The 16,402-nt window shown below is 45.0% G+C and overlaps 1 protein-coding gene across 1 annotated transcript; it reads left to right on the top strand.

Annotated features, from left to right (window-relative positions):
- The first annotated feature begins 9,068 nt into the window (after positions 1 to 9,068).
- On the top strand, positions 9,069 to 9,972 carry LOC125541390 (NDR1/HIN1-like protein 1). The gene has a single exon (XM_048704816.2). It carries the CDS (start codon positions 9,146 to 9,148, stop codon positions 9,791 to 9,793), a length of 648 nt encoding a protein of 215 aa, XP_048560773.1. The 5' UTR covers positions 9,069 to 9,145; the 3' UTR covers positions 9,794 to 9,972.
- The last annotated feature ends 6,430 nt before the right edge of the window (positions 9,973 to 16,402 follow it).

Below are 16,402 nucleotides of genomic sequence, written 5' to 3'. Positions count from 1 at the left end.
TTTCACATTGATGAACATTTAAAAAATTATGCAATTTTTAAAAATTCATAAATAATTTTAAAATTCATGAAACCTTTCATACCCATGAATTTTTTTAAACCCATGATTTTTTTATTTTATGAACATTTTCAAAACCACAAAACAAAAACCCAGGCTTGCAGCAAAGCTATTTCTTGTGCTATTTTTGCTTTTTCATCGCTAGTAAGTTCCACTCACTCACTCGCTCGCTCCTTGTGCTATTTTTGACGGAAGAGCTCATGTTCATCTATGCGCAAAAAAAAAAAGAAAGAAAGAGAGCTCATGTTCATCGCAATCGCAATCGCGCATCTTATGTTGTAGCTCAGCCGGCCCACTTGAATGGTTCCGACTAAATTTTCTCTTCTTCATTTTTTGATTTTCGCCACATACGGGGAGAGCCACTAGTTAACGAGCGCTCTTTAGGCAACCTCGCAACGATCAGCGTCACTTGGCGCGTTCTCAGCCATTCGCCACGTGTCGCGTTCTGAGTGCTCCCTCTGGATTTTTTTTCGCACGCGTTTTCGGCTATTTAAACGGTTTTTGGGTTTTTTTCGGCGTTTTGGTTTTCCACGGGTCTTCCTTAGCTTTTCGACAAAAAATAACTTTTCAAAAAAAAAATTGCACAAAAAAACGCATTTTCTTTTTTTTTTTCTTTCGCGAGAGTCACGACCGTGCCTCTTGGAAACGAAAAAAAACGCGTTTTTTGTTTTTATTTTTTCTTTCACGAGAGTCACGGTTTTTTGCTTCCGTGAGAGGCGCGGTTGTGCTTTCGCGAGAGTCACGGCCATGCCTCTCAAAAACGAAAAAACGCGTATTCTATTTTTTTTCCTTTCGTGAGAGTCATGGTTTTGCTTCCGCGAGACGCACGGTTGTGCTTTCGCGAGAGTCACGGCCGTGCCTTTTGGAAACGGAAAAAACATGTTTTCTGTTTTTTTCCTTTCGCGAGAGTCATGATTTTGCTTCCGCGAGAGGCACGGGTGTGCTTTCGCGAGAGTCACGGCCGTGCCTTCTCGGAAACGAAAAAACGCGTTTTTTTCCTTTTTCTTTTCTTCCGCAAGACTCACGGTTGTAATTTCGCGAGAGGCATGGGCGTGCCTCTTTCGGAAAGGGAAAAACCAGTGCTTCCGGTTCGGTTTTTCCGTCTGGTTTTTTCGGTCGGTTTTTTTCATGACAAAAAAGTTCGTCAAAACCTATCAACATGGGATCTAGTTTTGAAGTTCTTGATACGAAGAAACCAATGATGAAAGCGGTTTGAGGTTTGGACGCACGGTTTGAGAGATGAAACGTTTTAAATAAACGGATCTATGAAAAAAGGGAAAACTCCCCGGTTGCGACAAGTGGCGCGCTGCATGTGCGCCACTTGTCACAATCTGAAGAGTTGGAGTGATCTTTGCAACGAGTACTCCTCAACTAATGATTTTAACGCGAGTACTATAGTAAGGCGCTTCTTGGGCCGGCAATGTTTGGTTTCTTGGCCACTTTTTTATTGTATGATCGTCGTCAAGAATTTGGTGGCTGATATGGGAGAGTAACTAATTAAGGAGTACTCCTTCGGGAGCCATCGCAAAGATAACTTTGGTGGGCTGGGCAGACGCCGCCACTTGCCGTGCTTTGGATGCTCCCTCCATTTTTTATGCGTTTTTGGCTTTTACATGTTTTTTTCCAGGGGGGTTTCACCTTTCTGGTATCTTCCTACTTAGGTTTTAGACCCAAAAAGTTTTAAAAAAGTTTTTTTCGAGAAAAAACACGCTTTCTTTTCCTTCCGTGAGATGCGTAGAATGACTTCTCCTGGAGGCATGAATTTGTTTATACGAGAGGCACAGATTTGCTTTCATGAGAGACACGACCGTGCCTCTTAAACACGGAAAAAAATTTCTTTCTTTTATCCTTCCACAAGAGACATGGATTTACTTCTCAGGGAGGCATGGATTTGCTTACGCGAGAGGCACGGGCGCGCCTCTCGGGAAACCTTTTTTTTCAGTTTTGCTAAAGCACGTCGAGATGTGTCATAAGCATTGCATATCTAAGTCGTATAGCGTTGATTTTACGCAGAGATTCGTGTGGGAAATTCCCTCCCCCTCCTTTTCCCCTTTTTCTTTTTATGCTTGATTAAGCTACTTATATGTGCAATAACTATGACATATCTAGACGTGCCTTAAACACATCTTTTTTTTCTACGACGAGAGGTACACATTTACTTCTTGTGAAGGCACAAATTTGCTTCCACGAGAGGCACGGTCATGCCTCTCGAAAAAGGAAAAAAAAATCTTCGATGAGAGACATAGTTTAATTCTTGTGGAGGCGCAGATTTGCTTCCATTAAAGGCACGGTCATACCTCTCGAAAAGGGGGGAAATGTGCTCCCAGTTCGGATTTTTTCGTGAAAAAAGTTCGTCGAAACCTATCAACATTGGATCTAGTTTTGAAGGTCTCGCCACGAGGAATTTAACAGTGAAAACATATTGAGATTTGACGCACGGTTCGATAGGTAAAATGTTTTGAATAAACGAATCTACGAAAAAAGATAAAACTCCTAGATTGCGACAAGTGGAAGACATGCAGTCTGACACTTGTCGCAACATGAGAAGGTGACATTGATCTTAATTAGTGATTTCGTTCATATGGTGCAAGTTAGGGAAATTAGGGCCCATCCGGAGCTATTTGATTAGTACAAGTTCATCATTCAAAATATGAGAAGAGGTAGAAGAAACTAGAGACTTCACATGAGTAGCTTGAAGTTCCTCATTTGATTTAGAGAGTTTGATGAGTTCCCCTTTGACACTCTTGTAACCAAGGTCAAGGTGCTCAAAATTCTATTTAAGTTGATCATGAGAAACTTCAACCTCTTCTTTAGAGGATCCTACATCTCTTATAGTTTCAAGAGCATAAAGAAGATTATGTTCAAGTTTTTCGTTATGTTCTTGCTCTTCATGAAGTAAACCATTACACTTCCTAGAATTGGAAATAAGATCTTAAAACATCACATAAATGTTCTTATTAACCCCATGAAGAGCTTTATCAATTCCACCAATTTCTTGACTCATATCATCATCATATTCATCATTATCACTACTAGGAATAGATGATACCTCGGTAATAGCTCTTGCCATGAGGCACCTGTGAACATTGGAGGTTGATAATAATTCTTTTGGAAGGGAAGATTCTTCATCTTCAAGAGTAGGATGTTCATGTCCATCATCTTGACACTCATAGCATTTTCTCTCCAACATGGTGATTTCCTTCTTTGCCCTTGTAGCAAATTCTCCATTAATGATGCGTGCACTATTTTTCCTTATTTCTTCTACATTATTAGAGGAAATAGAAGCATATAGGTCATGATAACGAGGAATATCAACCATATCATCACAAAAAATATACAAGGAATATCTCTATATTATATGCATGAACTAACAACACAATAATGCATATCATTTTTCTATATGTGATCAAGTTCATAGAATCTACAACATTAGCATTTATACGTGAAAGATCATCAATGTTTATCACAACATCATCATAACATATGATATTTCCACTCACCATGTCATTACCAAGGGACAAGCCATATGATGGTGAGGTGGAAGAAGTTGGAACATCCAAGCACCCGAAGGAGGAAGCAACATGGAGTTCTTCATGATTTGAAGATATGGAGAACTCCTCACTTAACACCCCAAAAGATAATTTACCACATCAAGATTGAACCCACCATATATTTCTTTTAGTTTGGTCCACATCTCATGGGCCATCACACAAGTCATGATTGACTCAAACACCTTGAGGGAAACAGATCAAATTATGGCATTCTTAGAACCACACCCACAAAGCATATCATCATTTTTCCTCAATAGTTGGAAAAAGTTCATCCTTTCAAGGAGAATACCCTACAAGAACAATTCACACAAAGTTTGGACCCATGGCTCAGAAATGATAAAGCATGAAAATTTTCCAGAAGTGATAGTTTGTGCCACTGCAGTATACCACTAGTTGACATCTTTACTCTCCAAGTGGTGAAGCCAACAAAGGAGAAACCTGGCTCTGATGCCAATTGAAAGGACCGATATGACGGCTAGAGGGGGTGAATAGGCATTTTGAAACATTTACGGATCTCCTAATGCATAATTAAACTAAATGGATACTTTTCAAACACAAAAAGTAAATATGATAGGCTCAACTAAGTGCACCAACAACGTATGCAAAACAATATAGATACTTAAGGAAACTAGAAGTAAAAACAATATCACAAGATATGAAAACGTAGGGGCACCTAAGCAATTCAAACTAGTACAAGATATATCAATATGAGCTAGGATGAATTGTGGAAAGTGAAGGGTGTGGGAATAACCACAGGTGAGTCGGGGACGCAAATTTATGCCAAAGTTTACACTCGTGAGAGTGCTAATATTCGAGGGAGCGATGTTGAGGCCAAAGCTCTGGAATGCCACCAAGTGGCTCACCATATTTTCCCTTTCGAGTCACCTCCACGGACGAGCCTCGATTCACTCATGGTTGGTATTGAAGGCCACCACCACGCCTTTATAAATTTCTCCGGAGCACACCATAAGAAAGGAAGCTTCCAAAGGTACCTTGAACACCTAGGCCACTTCATACCCTTACCTGGAGCATGCCAGAAAAAGAAGCTTCTGGGGGAACCTCAACCACCTATGCCTCTTCACAAACTTCTCAAAGATATCACTAGACCATCTAGGAGGCGAAAGCCTCAAAGTAATAAACTCACGGGCTCTCACTCGAACAAATCGATTCGGGGAGCTCAAACCAATGCAACAAATGCAAAGCAAGGTCAAGCGACAAATTCCCAACACACTCTCTCAATCTCACAAGATGCAACTCAAGAAAGTAGGAGATTGAAGATATATGATACAATGGAGGGAATCAACAAATAACTACAAGATCCATACACAAATCCCTCTTCACATAGAGGGGATGTAGGAGTTTGAGAGAGGTGGTTTGTGGCTCAAAGTAATAAACTCACGGGCTCTCACTAGAACAAATCGATGTAGGGAAGAAGGGACCTTTTATAGCCAACCCCTAAAACTAGCCGCTGTGGCTCCAACAGACACTTCCTGGACACCCGGTGCCCATGAGGGTCAAGACCTCGTGCCCATGGGGTCCACGTATCGACGACCTCAAAACCCCATGCCCATGGGGTACCCAGAAATAGCCCAAAGCAGGAAACTTAAATATACATAACTGTGGCATACAAACTCCAGTTTCGATGATCTTGGGCTTGTTTTAAAGCTCTGGACAAGCTCAAGGTCCTCATGTAGAGAACCACCCAAGATCAACAAGAAATAATGATGCAAAACATGCAAAGGTTTGAGATCTCTACATGTGATGTATTCAAGCTACTCGCCCTAAAGTCCCTCTTGATAGTATGACTATCAAACCTACAATCTCGTCTCCCTCGAAGCACCATGAGACCGGTAAAACTAGGAAAACCTAGCTAAGGTATACATTTGCCTTGCGTATTCCACTTCAGCTTGATGATGGCTTTAATACTTGCGTCAAGTTGGACACCTTTTCTTGACCACGAACACTTGGTGAAGATATATGAATTGCTTTCCCATATTGCAACGAGGGAAGCCTTCACTTAAGAACATCTTCACATGTACAAAAGCACAATGTGGACCACAATCTTCAAAGAATATAACCTCCGGCCTCTCATCTTACACTTGGAACTTCTCAAACTCGATGACCATCACCACTTGATGTCATCCTCACATAGGCTACTCGAAATCTTTCTTTTGATGCAAGACTATGAGAAATACCTAACAGACAAAGACACAACAAACACATAGCACATGTTAGTGCACAAAACACAATTCACAATTACTTACCATACCACTAGCTAGATCACATGATCCCATGCGGTATTGTTTGTGCTTGTGTGTTAATCATCCAGATATAATCTTCGAGCTTCATCTTGGTCAACCAACATCTATACTTCATGGTCCATATTGGTTTCTTAAAATCCATAAAGAACTCTTCATTTTACGTCATTTCTTCAAGACTAGGTCACCAATGACTCTTTCATGACCATATCAAGATTCACCATGAACATCATATTGGTCATCATTTGCTTTTTAAATGCCCATCACAAACTCTTGAGTGGCACAATGAATTCTTCACTCTATTTTCTTGCTTCAAAACATGATCAATCAAAACTCAGCACATGAGCTCATCATGATCTTCTTTTGATGATACCATAGCTTGAATTCTTCTCTTTAATTATACTCTCAAGACCTTGATTTTTATAAGCCCAAATGTGCAACCTTTGAGATCCTCCAGTGAACTCCACCTTCAAACATATTTGGGTAGACACTGAAATCAATCTTGATGGCTTCATTAGATACATCCAAAAACAAACTAGTATCCTTAGTAGGCAAGAGACCCTGAGAGTCAAACCCTAGGCCCCGTGTGCAAGGGGTGAGAGACCCCGTGCGCACGAGGTATCTAGAGATTGTAACACTCGATCCCATGTGCACGGGGAACAGGAAGCCCATGCGTACGGGGTGTCCAAAGAGAATACCATGAGGAATTCTTCGAGACGCTTTTGATGGAACTCTTCCCAAATAATTCCGACAAGCTTCATACATCACCGTGGAACATTTCTTCATATAATATACAATGCCCTTGATGCTCCATAGGAATTGTCATTCAACACCAAAGCTTAGAGAAAATCTTCGTCTTTATCCTAATCATCCTTAAGACACCATCTATGTTGTATTGTTTCAAATATATCTCAGTGAAAGCATTAGACCATAGAGATGGTCATGAATTACCAAAACAACACATAGGGACTACATGCCCTTTCTCCAGGTGTCATATCCTTGTCACCGAGCATCACTGCTATACTGAGCAATGAGAGCCCATTGCCTCGGTAGATCCACAATCCCTAGCGTGCAAAAAAGTTGAAGTCGCCACTCGGGTGTAGCGTGATGATAAACTGGTTGTTTGGATTGGTGAAAAATCCGGCCCTCTACTAAGTTTCCTAGCAAAATTGAAGTGATACGTTATGTCATCGATATTCGGATTCCTCTGGTTGATGTAGCGGGCGAGGAGTCTAGCAGTGGCCCTCCCCCATCAGTTCCCTACTCTGGCTCAAGCACCACAAAGATACTCGACATTCATATCGACGCCCCGCCCACAAGATCCTCCTGCTGCCCTACAAGACTGCCCTTGCTCAATACATGCATAAGCATGCGCCACCAAGCTACTTCGGGTGGGTAGGAGCCTTATCGACGCCCCCTTGATCGCGCCTATCGCCAACAGACAACATCAGACGAGTGTGCACTGAGATTGGAACGATACTAAGATGAAAACCAAATAGAGAATTATCAAAAACAGAAGATCAATTTCCAGACCTAGGGCGCGCAATTTATAAAGGTCATCCAGGGGTTCTTTTCTTCACGTCGTCAATATTCAAAGGGAGACCTAGTAAAGCAGGACGGATCGTAAATGTTGCACACTTGGAGACACAGATTGTTCGAAGACTCTTGACACTCATGTGCATGATCAGGAAGGCTTGACATGATCACCCGTGTTTCGCGTAAACCCTAACCCTAGCGCGTAGCCAGACGGCGTTGTTCCCAATCGAAGTACTTTGCCGATCCAATTACCAGAAAATCGGTTGAGGCGTTGCTTTCCCTGGCGTCCACCCCATACGAAGATCCAACCAAAAACACTTTTACACATGCAGTGCAGTACTGTACTCCTGAGCTATCATCTCCAGTGATTTGTAAAGCCATAAACACGTACGTCCTCTATTGGGAAGCGCGGATCGATCACTCACTGAAGAGAGCTAGCTACACACCGCAGCCACCGAAAGTAAAGAACAGAGAGCAGAGCCATGACCCGCAAAAAAAGAAAGAGAAAAGAGAGCAGAGCCATAAGCACAACTGCACAAGCACGAGCACGAGCACCACCTTCGGCGCTGCTGCGTCGGCTTCGCTGCGTGGCTCGTTGTCTACCTCGCGCCCCACCCCAGTACCCCACCAAGCCTTCATGAGACCAAACGTGGTTACAATAAAAACTAAAAAATAGAAATGCAACAAACTACCATCTGGCTTGGTTGCTCTTAACAATAAATAAAAACTTTTACAACGAGGTCAGAAATAATTCAGAGCCTGACTACAAGCACAGCCTGGGATTCGATGCCGGCGGCTGTGAGCATGTGCCGAGCGAAGCTAAAGGAAAAGGGCTCAATGGTAGGTGGTATATGCATATCCATCAGCTACGGATGCTGCCTACCCTTAGCTAGAAAGGTCCGCGAAATATCCGTATATGCAAAAAGTTTCACTTAAATCCATATATTTGCGTACTCAGTGGTAGTCGGTGACTCTCGCGTGGAAACGCTCAGGTTAAATATGAAGCAAATCGCGCTGGAGAGAGGGGACATCGACTCGGGAGTTGGGGAGCGGCGGTGCGTGTAGGGCACCCTGTCCACAAACGCGCACTTGATTGCAGGTACGCATGATTCCATATGATGCGCCGCACGCCCTGGGTGTCCTACATTCACGCCCATCGGCGCAGATAGACAACAACAACCGGGCAGCAGCGGCCCATAACTTTTAGCCATTATTTCTTCTAACAGTGTCATTCTAGAGCACGCGATTTTACTAGTACCGTATTTTTGTTTTGACAATGACAATCTCTCCATCTCAGCTAAAATATTTGGCGGGCATCGGTGAGATCTGCCACTATTAGTCTAGTATGAGTTGCGCTCACTGCTTCCTTACGCCTCCGTAAATAAAGATTGATGTCAACATAGCCCGATAAGGCGATCGAGCGGTGGTACACATGGCCGTGTCAAACGCAAATTGGGACTCACTTCATGATCACCAAGCTGCATCAAACAGCAGAATAAATGAAGAATCTCAAAGCGCACGCGCATGCAGGACCAAGTTACTTGCCAATCGAATTGGCAGAAGAATCTTCTTCGGTTGAGACGTTTTTTATCGAGGAAAATTCTTCGGTTGAGACGTTGCTTTCTGGCCTCCACTCCCATCATCCTACTTTTAAAGCCATTAACACCCACTGGAGAGAGTAGCTAGCGCGCCACTGCACGCACACCCACCAGTCACACAGAGCACAGTACAGAGAGCAGAGCCATGAACAAGGAGAAGCACCACACGTACGAGAACCACCTCCGGCGCTGCTGCAATGGCTTCGCGGCATGCCTCCTGGCGCTGGTCGTCGTCGTAGCATTCATCGCGCTCGTCGTCTACCTTGCGCTCCGCCCCACCAAGCCTTCCTTCTACTTGCAGGACCTGCAGCTCCACTCCATCAACCTCGGGGACCCCTCCCTCTCTGCCACCGCGCAGGTCACGCTCGCCTCCCGCAACCCCAATGACCGCGTCGGCATCTTCTACAGGCGCCTCGACGTCTTCGTCACCTACCGCGACGAGCCCGTCACCGTGCCGATCTCCCTGCCGCCCATGTACCAGGGCCACCGGGACGTCACCATTTGGTCGCCCGTGCTGTCCGGGGAGTCCGTGCCCGTCGCCGGATACGTCGCCGAGGCCATGAAGCAGGACATCGCCTCCGGGTACGTGTCGCTGCAGGTCAAGATCGACGGCCGCGTCAAGTGGAAGGTCGGGACCTGGGTCTCCGGCAGCTACCACCTCTTCGTCAGCTGCCCCGCTATGCTCGCCGCCGGCCCCGGCGGCATGCCGCTCGGGGGTGGCCCCAATGGCACCGGGGGCGCCGTCGCGTCACTGAAATTCACGCAGCCGACAGGGTGCACCGTCGGCACATGATAGAATGGACCGCTCATACGGCCGCACGTCCGTACTGTAAGTGGAAGGAATTACGTAGCCGGCTAGTTCTTCTCTTCGTGTCTCTAAACAATTTCTGTTTGTTGTTAGTAATAAATTGTCTAAAGCTCTCTTAATTTTTGTATGTCACGTGTAATGGGAGAATAAACTGTGTTGATATATGTGCTTCAATTTTTTTTTTGAATTTTTTTTTGAGATCTGTTTTTTTTGGAAATGAAAAGGTGAAATGAAAAAGGTAGAATATTATATATTTCAAAAGGCCGAAGCCCAAAGACCATAGGTCAAATACATGAGGCTCATTTTACCCATCGTGGTGCGTAGGCCATGAGCAGCCTAGAGAAGAAACAAGAGACGTGAAGGAGAGAAAGAGAGATGACCATGCAGAACTAGGCAAGCTAAGCTAAGCCCAGAAAGTTTGCTACCAAGACAAGATTGCTGCTTTGCCCTCTGGGCGTCGTGCTCGGTGGCACCAAAGTGATAACAACTCTGCCGTGTACATCCTAGTATAGGACGGTGACCAGCGCTTATGATTGAACACACGGTTATTCCTGGCGTGCCAAAGAGTGACTACACAAGCAACAATCAGAATGTTCAATTTGCATGATGAAGGCCAGCGTAAAAGAGCGCGTTGAAAGAAGTCTGATAAATCCGTGGAATTGTAAGTAGCATCAAGCAGTTCAAATCTCTCCCAGACCGCAGAAGCACGGCTGCATCACAAAGCCAGATAGCTGATGGACTCAATTGCTGGGCAGATATCACAGTGAGCATGTGCAGTAATAGAGGACCACTGTTTCTTTACCATATTGTCCCGAGTGTTCAGTCGACCCCAGAAAGCCAACCAAAGGAAGATTCTGTACTTTAGGGGAATGACAGGGTCCCAAACCCACCGCTGGAATACACTGGTCACACCTCTGAAAGTAAGAAGTTGGTAAAAGTACGCAATATTCACTTCATTATTATATAGAGAAGAGAAACGATGTTCCTGGCTGGCAGACGATGGATAAACTCCCAACAAAATTGTCTGCAGAAGATGCAACTCCCAGGTGGCCGCTTGAGTCAGATTTGGGTGCAAATGAATATCCAAAAAATTATCAGAAAACTGTGAAGCAACACTGCACCAACTGTTCTCCGCATAGGAAAACAGAACTGGAAATTCATGACACAAACGCCTAAAAGCAAGCCATTTGTCATGGCAAAACGAAACAAGTTGCCCCGCACCCAAGGAGCAGCGGGAAGCAGACATAACCAACGGGATAAACTGTTTGAAACCCTTCCAGATTGGCGTGTCCCTATTGTGAGAGCCATTAAGCACCTGATTATTGCAATATTGTGCTGCAAACCACTGGAAACAAGGTATATCAGACTGTTGCAAGACCTTGGCAGTGAATTTGCGGAGCATAGCTTTATTATGAGCAGGGAGATCCCTCATGCCCAACCCACCGGGAGCCCTTTGTCAAAGTAACGTACTCCCAGACAATGGCCATGTTGGAAATATGCCCTAGAGGCAATAATAAAGTGGTTATTATTATATTTTCTTGTTCATGATAATCGTTTATTATCCATGCTATAAGTGTATTGACCGGAAACTTAAATGCATGTGTGGATACATAGACAACAACATGTCCCTAGTGATCCTCTACCGGAGTAGCTCGTTGATCAAAGATGGCTATGGTTTCCTAGCCATAGACATGAGTTGTCATTTGATAACGGGATCACATCATTAGGAGAATGATGTGACGGACAAGACCCAAACTATGAACGTAGCATATGATCATGTCAAGTTTATTGCTATTGTTTTCTGCATGTCAAGTATATGTTCCTATGACCATGAGATCATGCAACTCACTGACACTGAAGGAGTACCTTGTGTGTACCAAACGTCGCAACATAATTGGGTGACTATCATGGTGCTCTACAGGTATCTCCGACGATGTCTGTTGAGTTGGCATGGATCAAGACTGGGATTTGTCACTCCGTATGACGAAGAGGTATCTGAGGGCCCACTCGGTAATATAGCATCACAACAGGCTTGCAAGAAATGTGACTAATGAGTTAGTCAGGGGATCTTGTATTACGGAACGAGTAAAGAAACTTGCCGGTAACGAGATTGAACTAGGTATGGTGATACCAATGATCGAATCTCGGGCAAGTAACATACCGATAGACATCGAGGTTTGACCGATAAAGATATTCGTAGAATATGTAGGAACCAATATGGACATCTAGGTCCCGCTATTGGTTATTGGTCATAGAGGTGTCTCGCGGGTCTACACACTTAGAGTTTGATGAAGATATAAGTATAGTTGAGTTGTTATGGTGGTAACCGAAGGTAGTTCGGGGTCTCGGATGAGATCCCAGACATGACGAGGAACTCCGAAATGGTCCGGTGGTGAAGATTGATATATACGATGAAGGGTATCAGAGTACGGAATTGTTCCGGGGGTACCGAGTTATGGCCAAGAGAACCGAAAGGGGTTTCGGGGGCCCCAGGCAGGTGTTGGCGGGGGGGCTCATGGGCCAAGGGGAGGGAGCACACCAGCCCTCTAAGGGGTTGTGCCCCCCACCCCATCCAACCATCACCAGAGAAGGTGGGGCTCCCCCTAGGGCTGCATCCACTTGGCTTGGGGGCAAGCTACCCTAGGGTTTCCTTAGGGGCTCCCAAATCTGTGGTGGCCCCCCCCCTAGGGGAAACCCTAGGGCGCCCCCTCCTCCTCCCTTCCCCCTATATATAGAGGGGTAGAGGGAGGGCAGCCGCACCCCCATCTATGCTACGGCGCTGCCCTCTCTCTCTCTTTCTCTCTCTCTCTCTCTCTCTCTCTCTCTCTCTCTCCGCGCAGCTTAGCGAAGCTCTGCTGAGATTGCTCCACCACCACCGCCACCATGCCGTCGTGCTGCCGGAGGAGTCGATCTATTACTTCACCATCGCTCGCTGGATCGAGGAGGTGAAGGCGTCACCGAGCCGTACGTGTGTTGAACGCGGAGGTGCCGTCCGTTCGACGCTTGGATCGAGAGTTCGTGACGGATCATGATTGGATCGTGAAGACGTTCGACTACATCAACCATGTTTCTTAACGCTTCCGCTTAGCAATCTACATGGGTGAGCATATGATTTTTTTGCTTTCCATCCAACATTCCCCAATAGTGGTATCAAAGCTAGATCTTGCGTAGATGACATCACGACTAGAACACAAAGGAGTTTGTGGGCGTTGATATTCATATTGCTTCCTTCCTTGGTCTTTTCTTGATTTAGCGGTATTGTGGGATGAAGCGGCCCGAACCAACTTTACATGTCCACGTACATGAGACCGGTTCCATCGACTGACATGCAACTTGTTGCATAAAGATGGCTGGCGGGTGTCTATCTCTCCCACCTTCGTTGAGTCAGATTCGACAAAGGCGGTCCTTGTAGAAGGTTAAATAGCAACTTGCATATCGCCGTTGTGGCTTTGCGTAGGTAAGAATCGTTCTTGCTAGATACCCATAGTAGCCAAGTAAAACATGCAACAACAATTAAAGGACATCTAAGTTGTTTTTGCAGGGTATGTTGTGAAATGATATGGCCAAAGACATGATGAGATATATTTGATGTATGAGATGATCATGTTTTGTATAGTTTAACACGACTTGCATGTTGATGAATACGACAACCAGCAGGACCCATAGGGTTGTCTTTAATTATTGTATGACCTGCGTGTCAATCATTGATAACCCACAAGTATAGGGGATCGTTTGTATCCTTTTTCGACAAATAAGAGTGTCAAACCCAATGAGGAGCTAAAGGCAGAACAAATATTCCCTCAAGTTCTATCGACCACCGATACAACTCTATGCACACTTTACGTTTGCTTTACCTAGAACAAGTATAAAGCTATTTGGTAGGTGAAAGGATAAGTTTGCAAGAATAAAACTAGAAGTACTTTGCAAGAATAAAACTATGAGTAAAATGCAAGACAATAAAAGTAGATAGCTTTTGTCAACAAGAAAGTCATTTGTCCCTAGGTGATCGATAACTAAACCGGTGATCATTGTTGTAATTTTATATGAGGGAGAGGCATGAGCTAACATACTTTCTCCACTTGGATCATATGCACTTATGATTGGAACTCTAGCAAGCATCCGCAACTACTAAAGATCATTGAGGTTGTAAAACCCAACCATAGCATTAAGTATCAAGTCCTCTTTATCCCATACGCAATGACCCCCAAACTCGGGTATGTGCTTCTGTCACTCACGCCACCCACCATAAGCGAACCATTAACATATTGTAACACCCTACAGCGGGGATCCCCCACGTTTGCGCTACACGGAGGGCACTGTAGGACAACACCAAAATAAAATATACAACTCAAACCAATCATGATCATCTATCAACCCATAGGACAAAACGGATCTACTCAAACATCATAAGATAGCCATAGATCATTGGGAAATAATATATAGCGTTGAGCTCCAGGTTTAAGTAGAGATTACATCGGGGAAACGAGGTGTTACACTGCTGCATAGAGGGGGAGAAAGTTGGTGTTGACGGTAGCAAGATTGTTGATGTAGATCGCCGTCACGATCCTTGCCCCAACGGCGTTCCGGCGCCACCGAGAGAGAGGGGGAGAGTGCCCCCCTTCTTCTTCTTACTTGGCCTCCCCCCTAGATGGGAGGAGAGTCCCCCCTCTGGTCCATGGCCTCCATGGCAGCGGAGGGGCAGGAGCCCCACCGAGATTGGATCTCCATCTCTGTTCTCTTCTGTTTCACGTTCCTCAGATCTAGCTGAAAACCGTTTCTTATATTCCTGGAGATCTGTAACTCCGATCGCGCTGAGATTTTAATACGGTTTTTTTTCGGATATAAGCTTCCTTGCGCCCGAAGTAGAGGGCACAACCCACCACCACGTGCCTGGGCTGCCTAGCGTGCCCATGTGTCTTGTGGTGGCTGTGGGCCCCCATTTGCGTTGATTCCACCTCCCAAAATCACAAATATTCCAAAATAATTCTTTGTAAAATTTTATTGCATTTGGACTTCGTTTGATATGGATATTCTGCGAAACAAAAAACATGCAAAAAAACAGGAACTAACCCTGGTCACTGGATCAATAGGTTAGTCCAATAAATCATATAAAATGTTGCCAAAAGCATGTGAAACTTGTATAATATTGGCATGAAACAAACAAAAATTATAGATACGACGGAGACGTATCAATCATTATGCGCTATGTAATGCTTTACTTTATCGCTAAACAGTAGCAGTAGTAGTAGAAGCATGGTTGGCGTGACAACTCCGATGGAGACACGATGATGGAGATCATGGTGTCATGCCGGTGATGATGGAGATCATGCCAATGCTTTGGAGATGGAGATCAAAAGCAAAAGATGATGGCCATATCATGTCACTTATGATTTGCATGTGATGTTAATCCTTTTATGCATCTTATTTTGCTTAGGATGACGGTAGAATTATAAGGTGATCCCTCACTAAAATTTCAAGATAAAATTTTGTTCTCCCCAAGTGTGCACCGTTGCGAAAGTTCATCGTTTCGAAGCACCATGCGATGATCGGGTGTGATAGACTCTACGTTCACATACAACGGGTGCAAGCCAGTTTTGCACATGCAGAACACTTGGGTTAAACTTGACGAGACTAGCATGTACAGACATGGCCTCGGAACACAAGAGACCGAAAGTACGAACATGAGTAATATAGTAGATATGGTCAACATGGAGATGTTCACCATTGAAACCACCTCATTGTTGGGGAACGTAGCATGCAATTTTAAAAAAATCCTACGATCACGCAAGATCTATCTAGGAGATGCATAGCAACGAGAGGGGTAGAGTGTGTCTACGTACCCTCATAGACCGAAAGCGGAAGCGTTAGGTTAACACGGTTGATGTAGTCGAACGTCTTCACGATTCAACCGATCTAGTACCAAACGTACGACACCTCTGTGTTCAGCACACGTTCAACTCGATGACATCCCTCAAACTCTTGATCCAGCAGAGGGGCAAGGGAGAGTTCCGTCTGCATGACTGCATGGTGACGGTGATGCTGATGTGATCCGCGCAGGGCTTCGCCTAATCACTACGACGCTATGAGCGGAGATGTAAACTGTGGAGTGGGGGCATCGCACACGGCTAAGAGAACAATTGATGTGCCTTGGGGTGCCCCCCGCCCTCGTATATAAAGGAGGGGAGGAGGAGGCAGCCGGCCTAGAGGGGGCGCGCCAAGGGGGGAGTCCTACTAGGACTCCTAGTCCTAGTAGGATGCCCTCCCTTTTCCTTTCTTCACCGGAGGGAAAAGGAAGGAGAGGGAGAGGGAGAGGGAAAGGGAAAGGGGGGCGCCGCCCCCTCCCCTAGTCCAATTCGAACTGCCATGGGGGGCGTCCACCCCTTGCCGCCCTCCTCTCTCTCCACTAAGGCCCATGTAGGCCCATTAATTCCCCCCGGGGCCCCGGTAACCCCTCAGTACTTCGTTAAAATACCCGAATCACTCAGAACCATTCCGATGTCCGAATACTACCTTCCAATATATGAATCTTTACCTCTCGACCATTTCGAGACTCCTCGTCATGTACGTGATCTCATCCGGGACTCCGAACAAACT

The sequence above is a fragment of the Triticum urartu genome, chromosome 2A (genome assembly GCF_056163025.1).
Source record: "Triticum urartu cultivar PI428250 chromosome 2A, HENAU_Tu73, whole genome shotgun sequence".
NCBI lineage: Eukaryota > Viridiplantae > Streptophyta > Magnoliopsida > Poales > Poaceae > Triticum > Triticum urartu.
The sequence above is the reverse complement of the archived record's forward strand: the minus strand, read 5'-3'. Positions and strand labels throughout refer to the sequence as shown.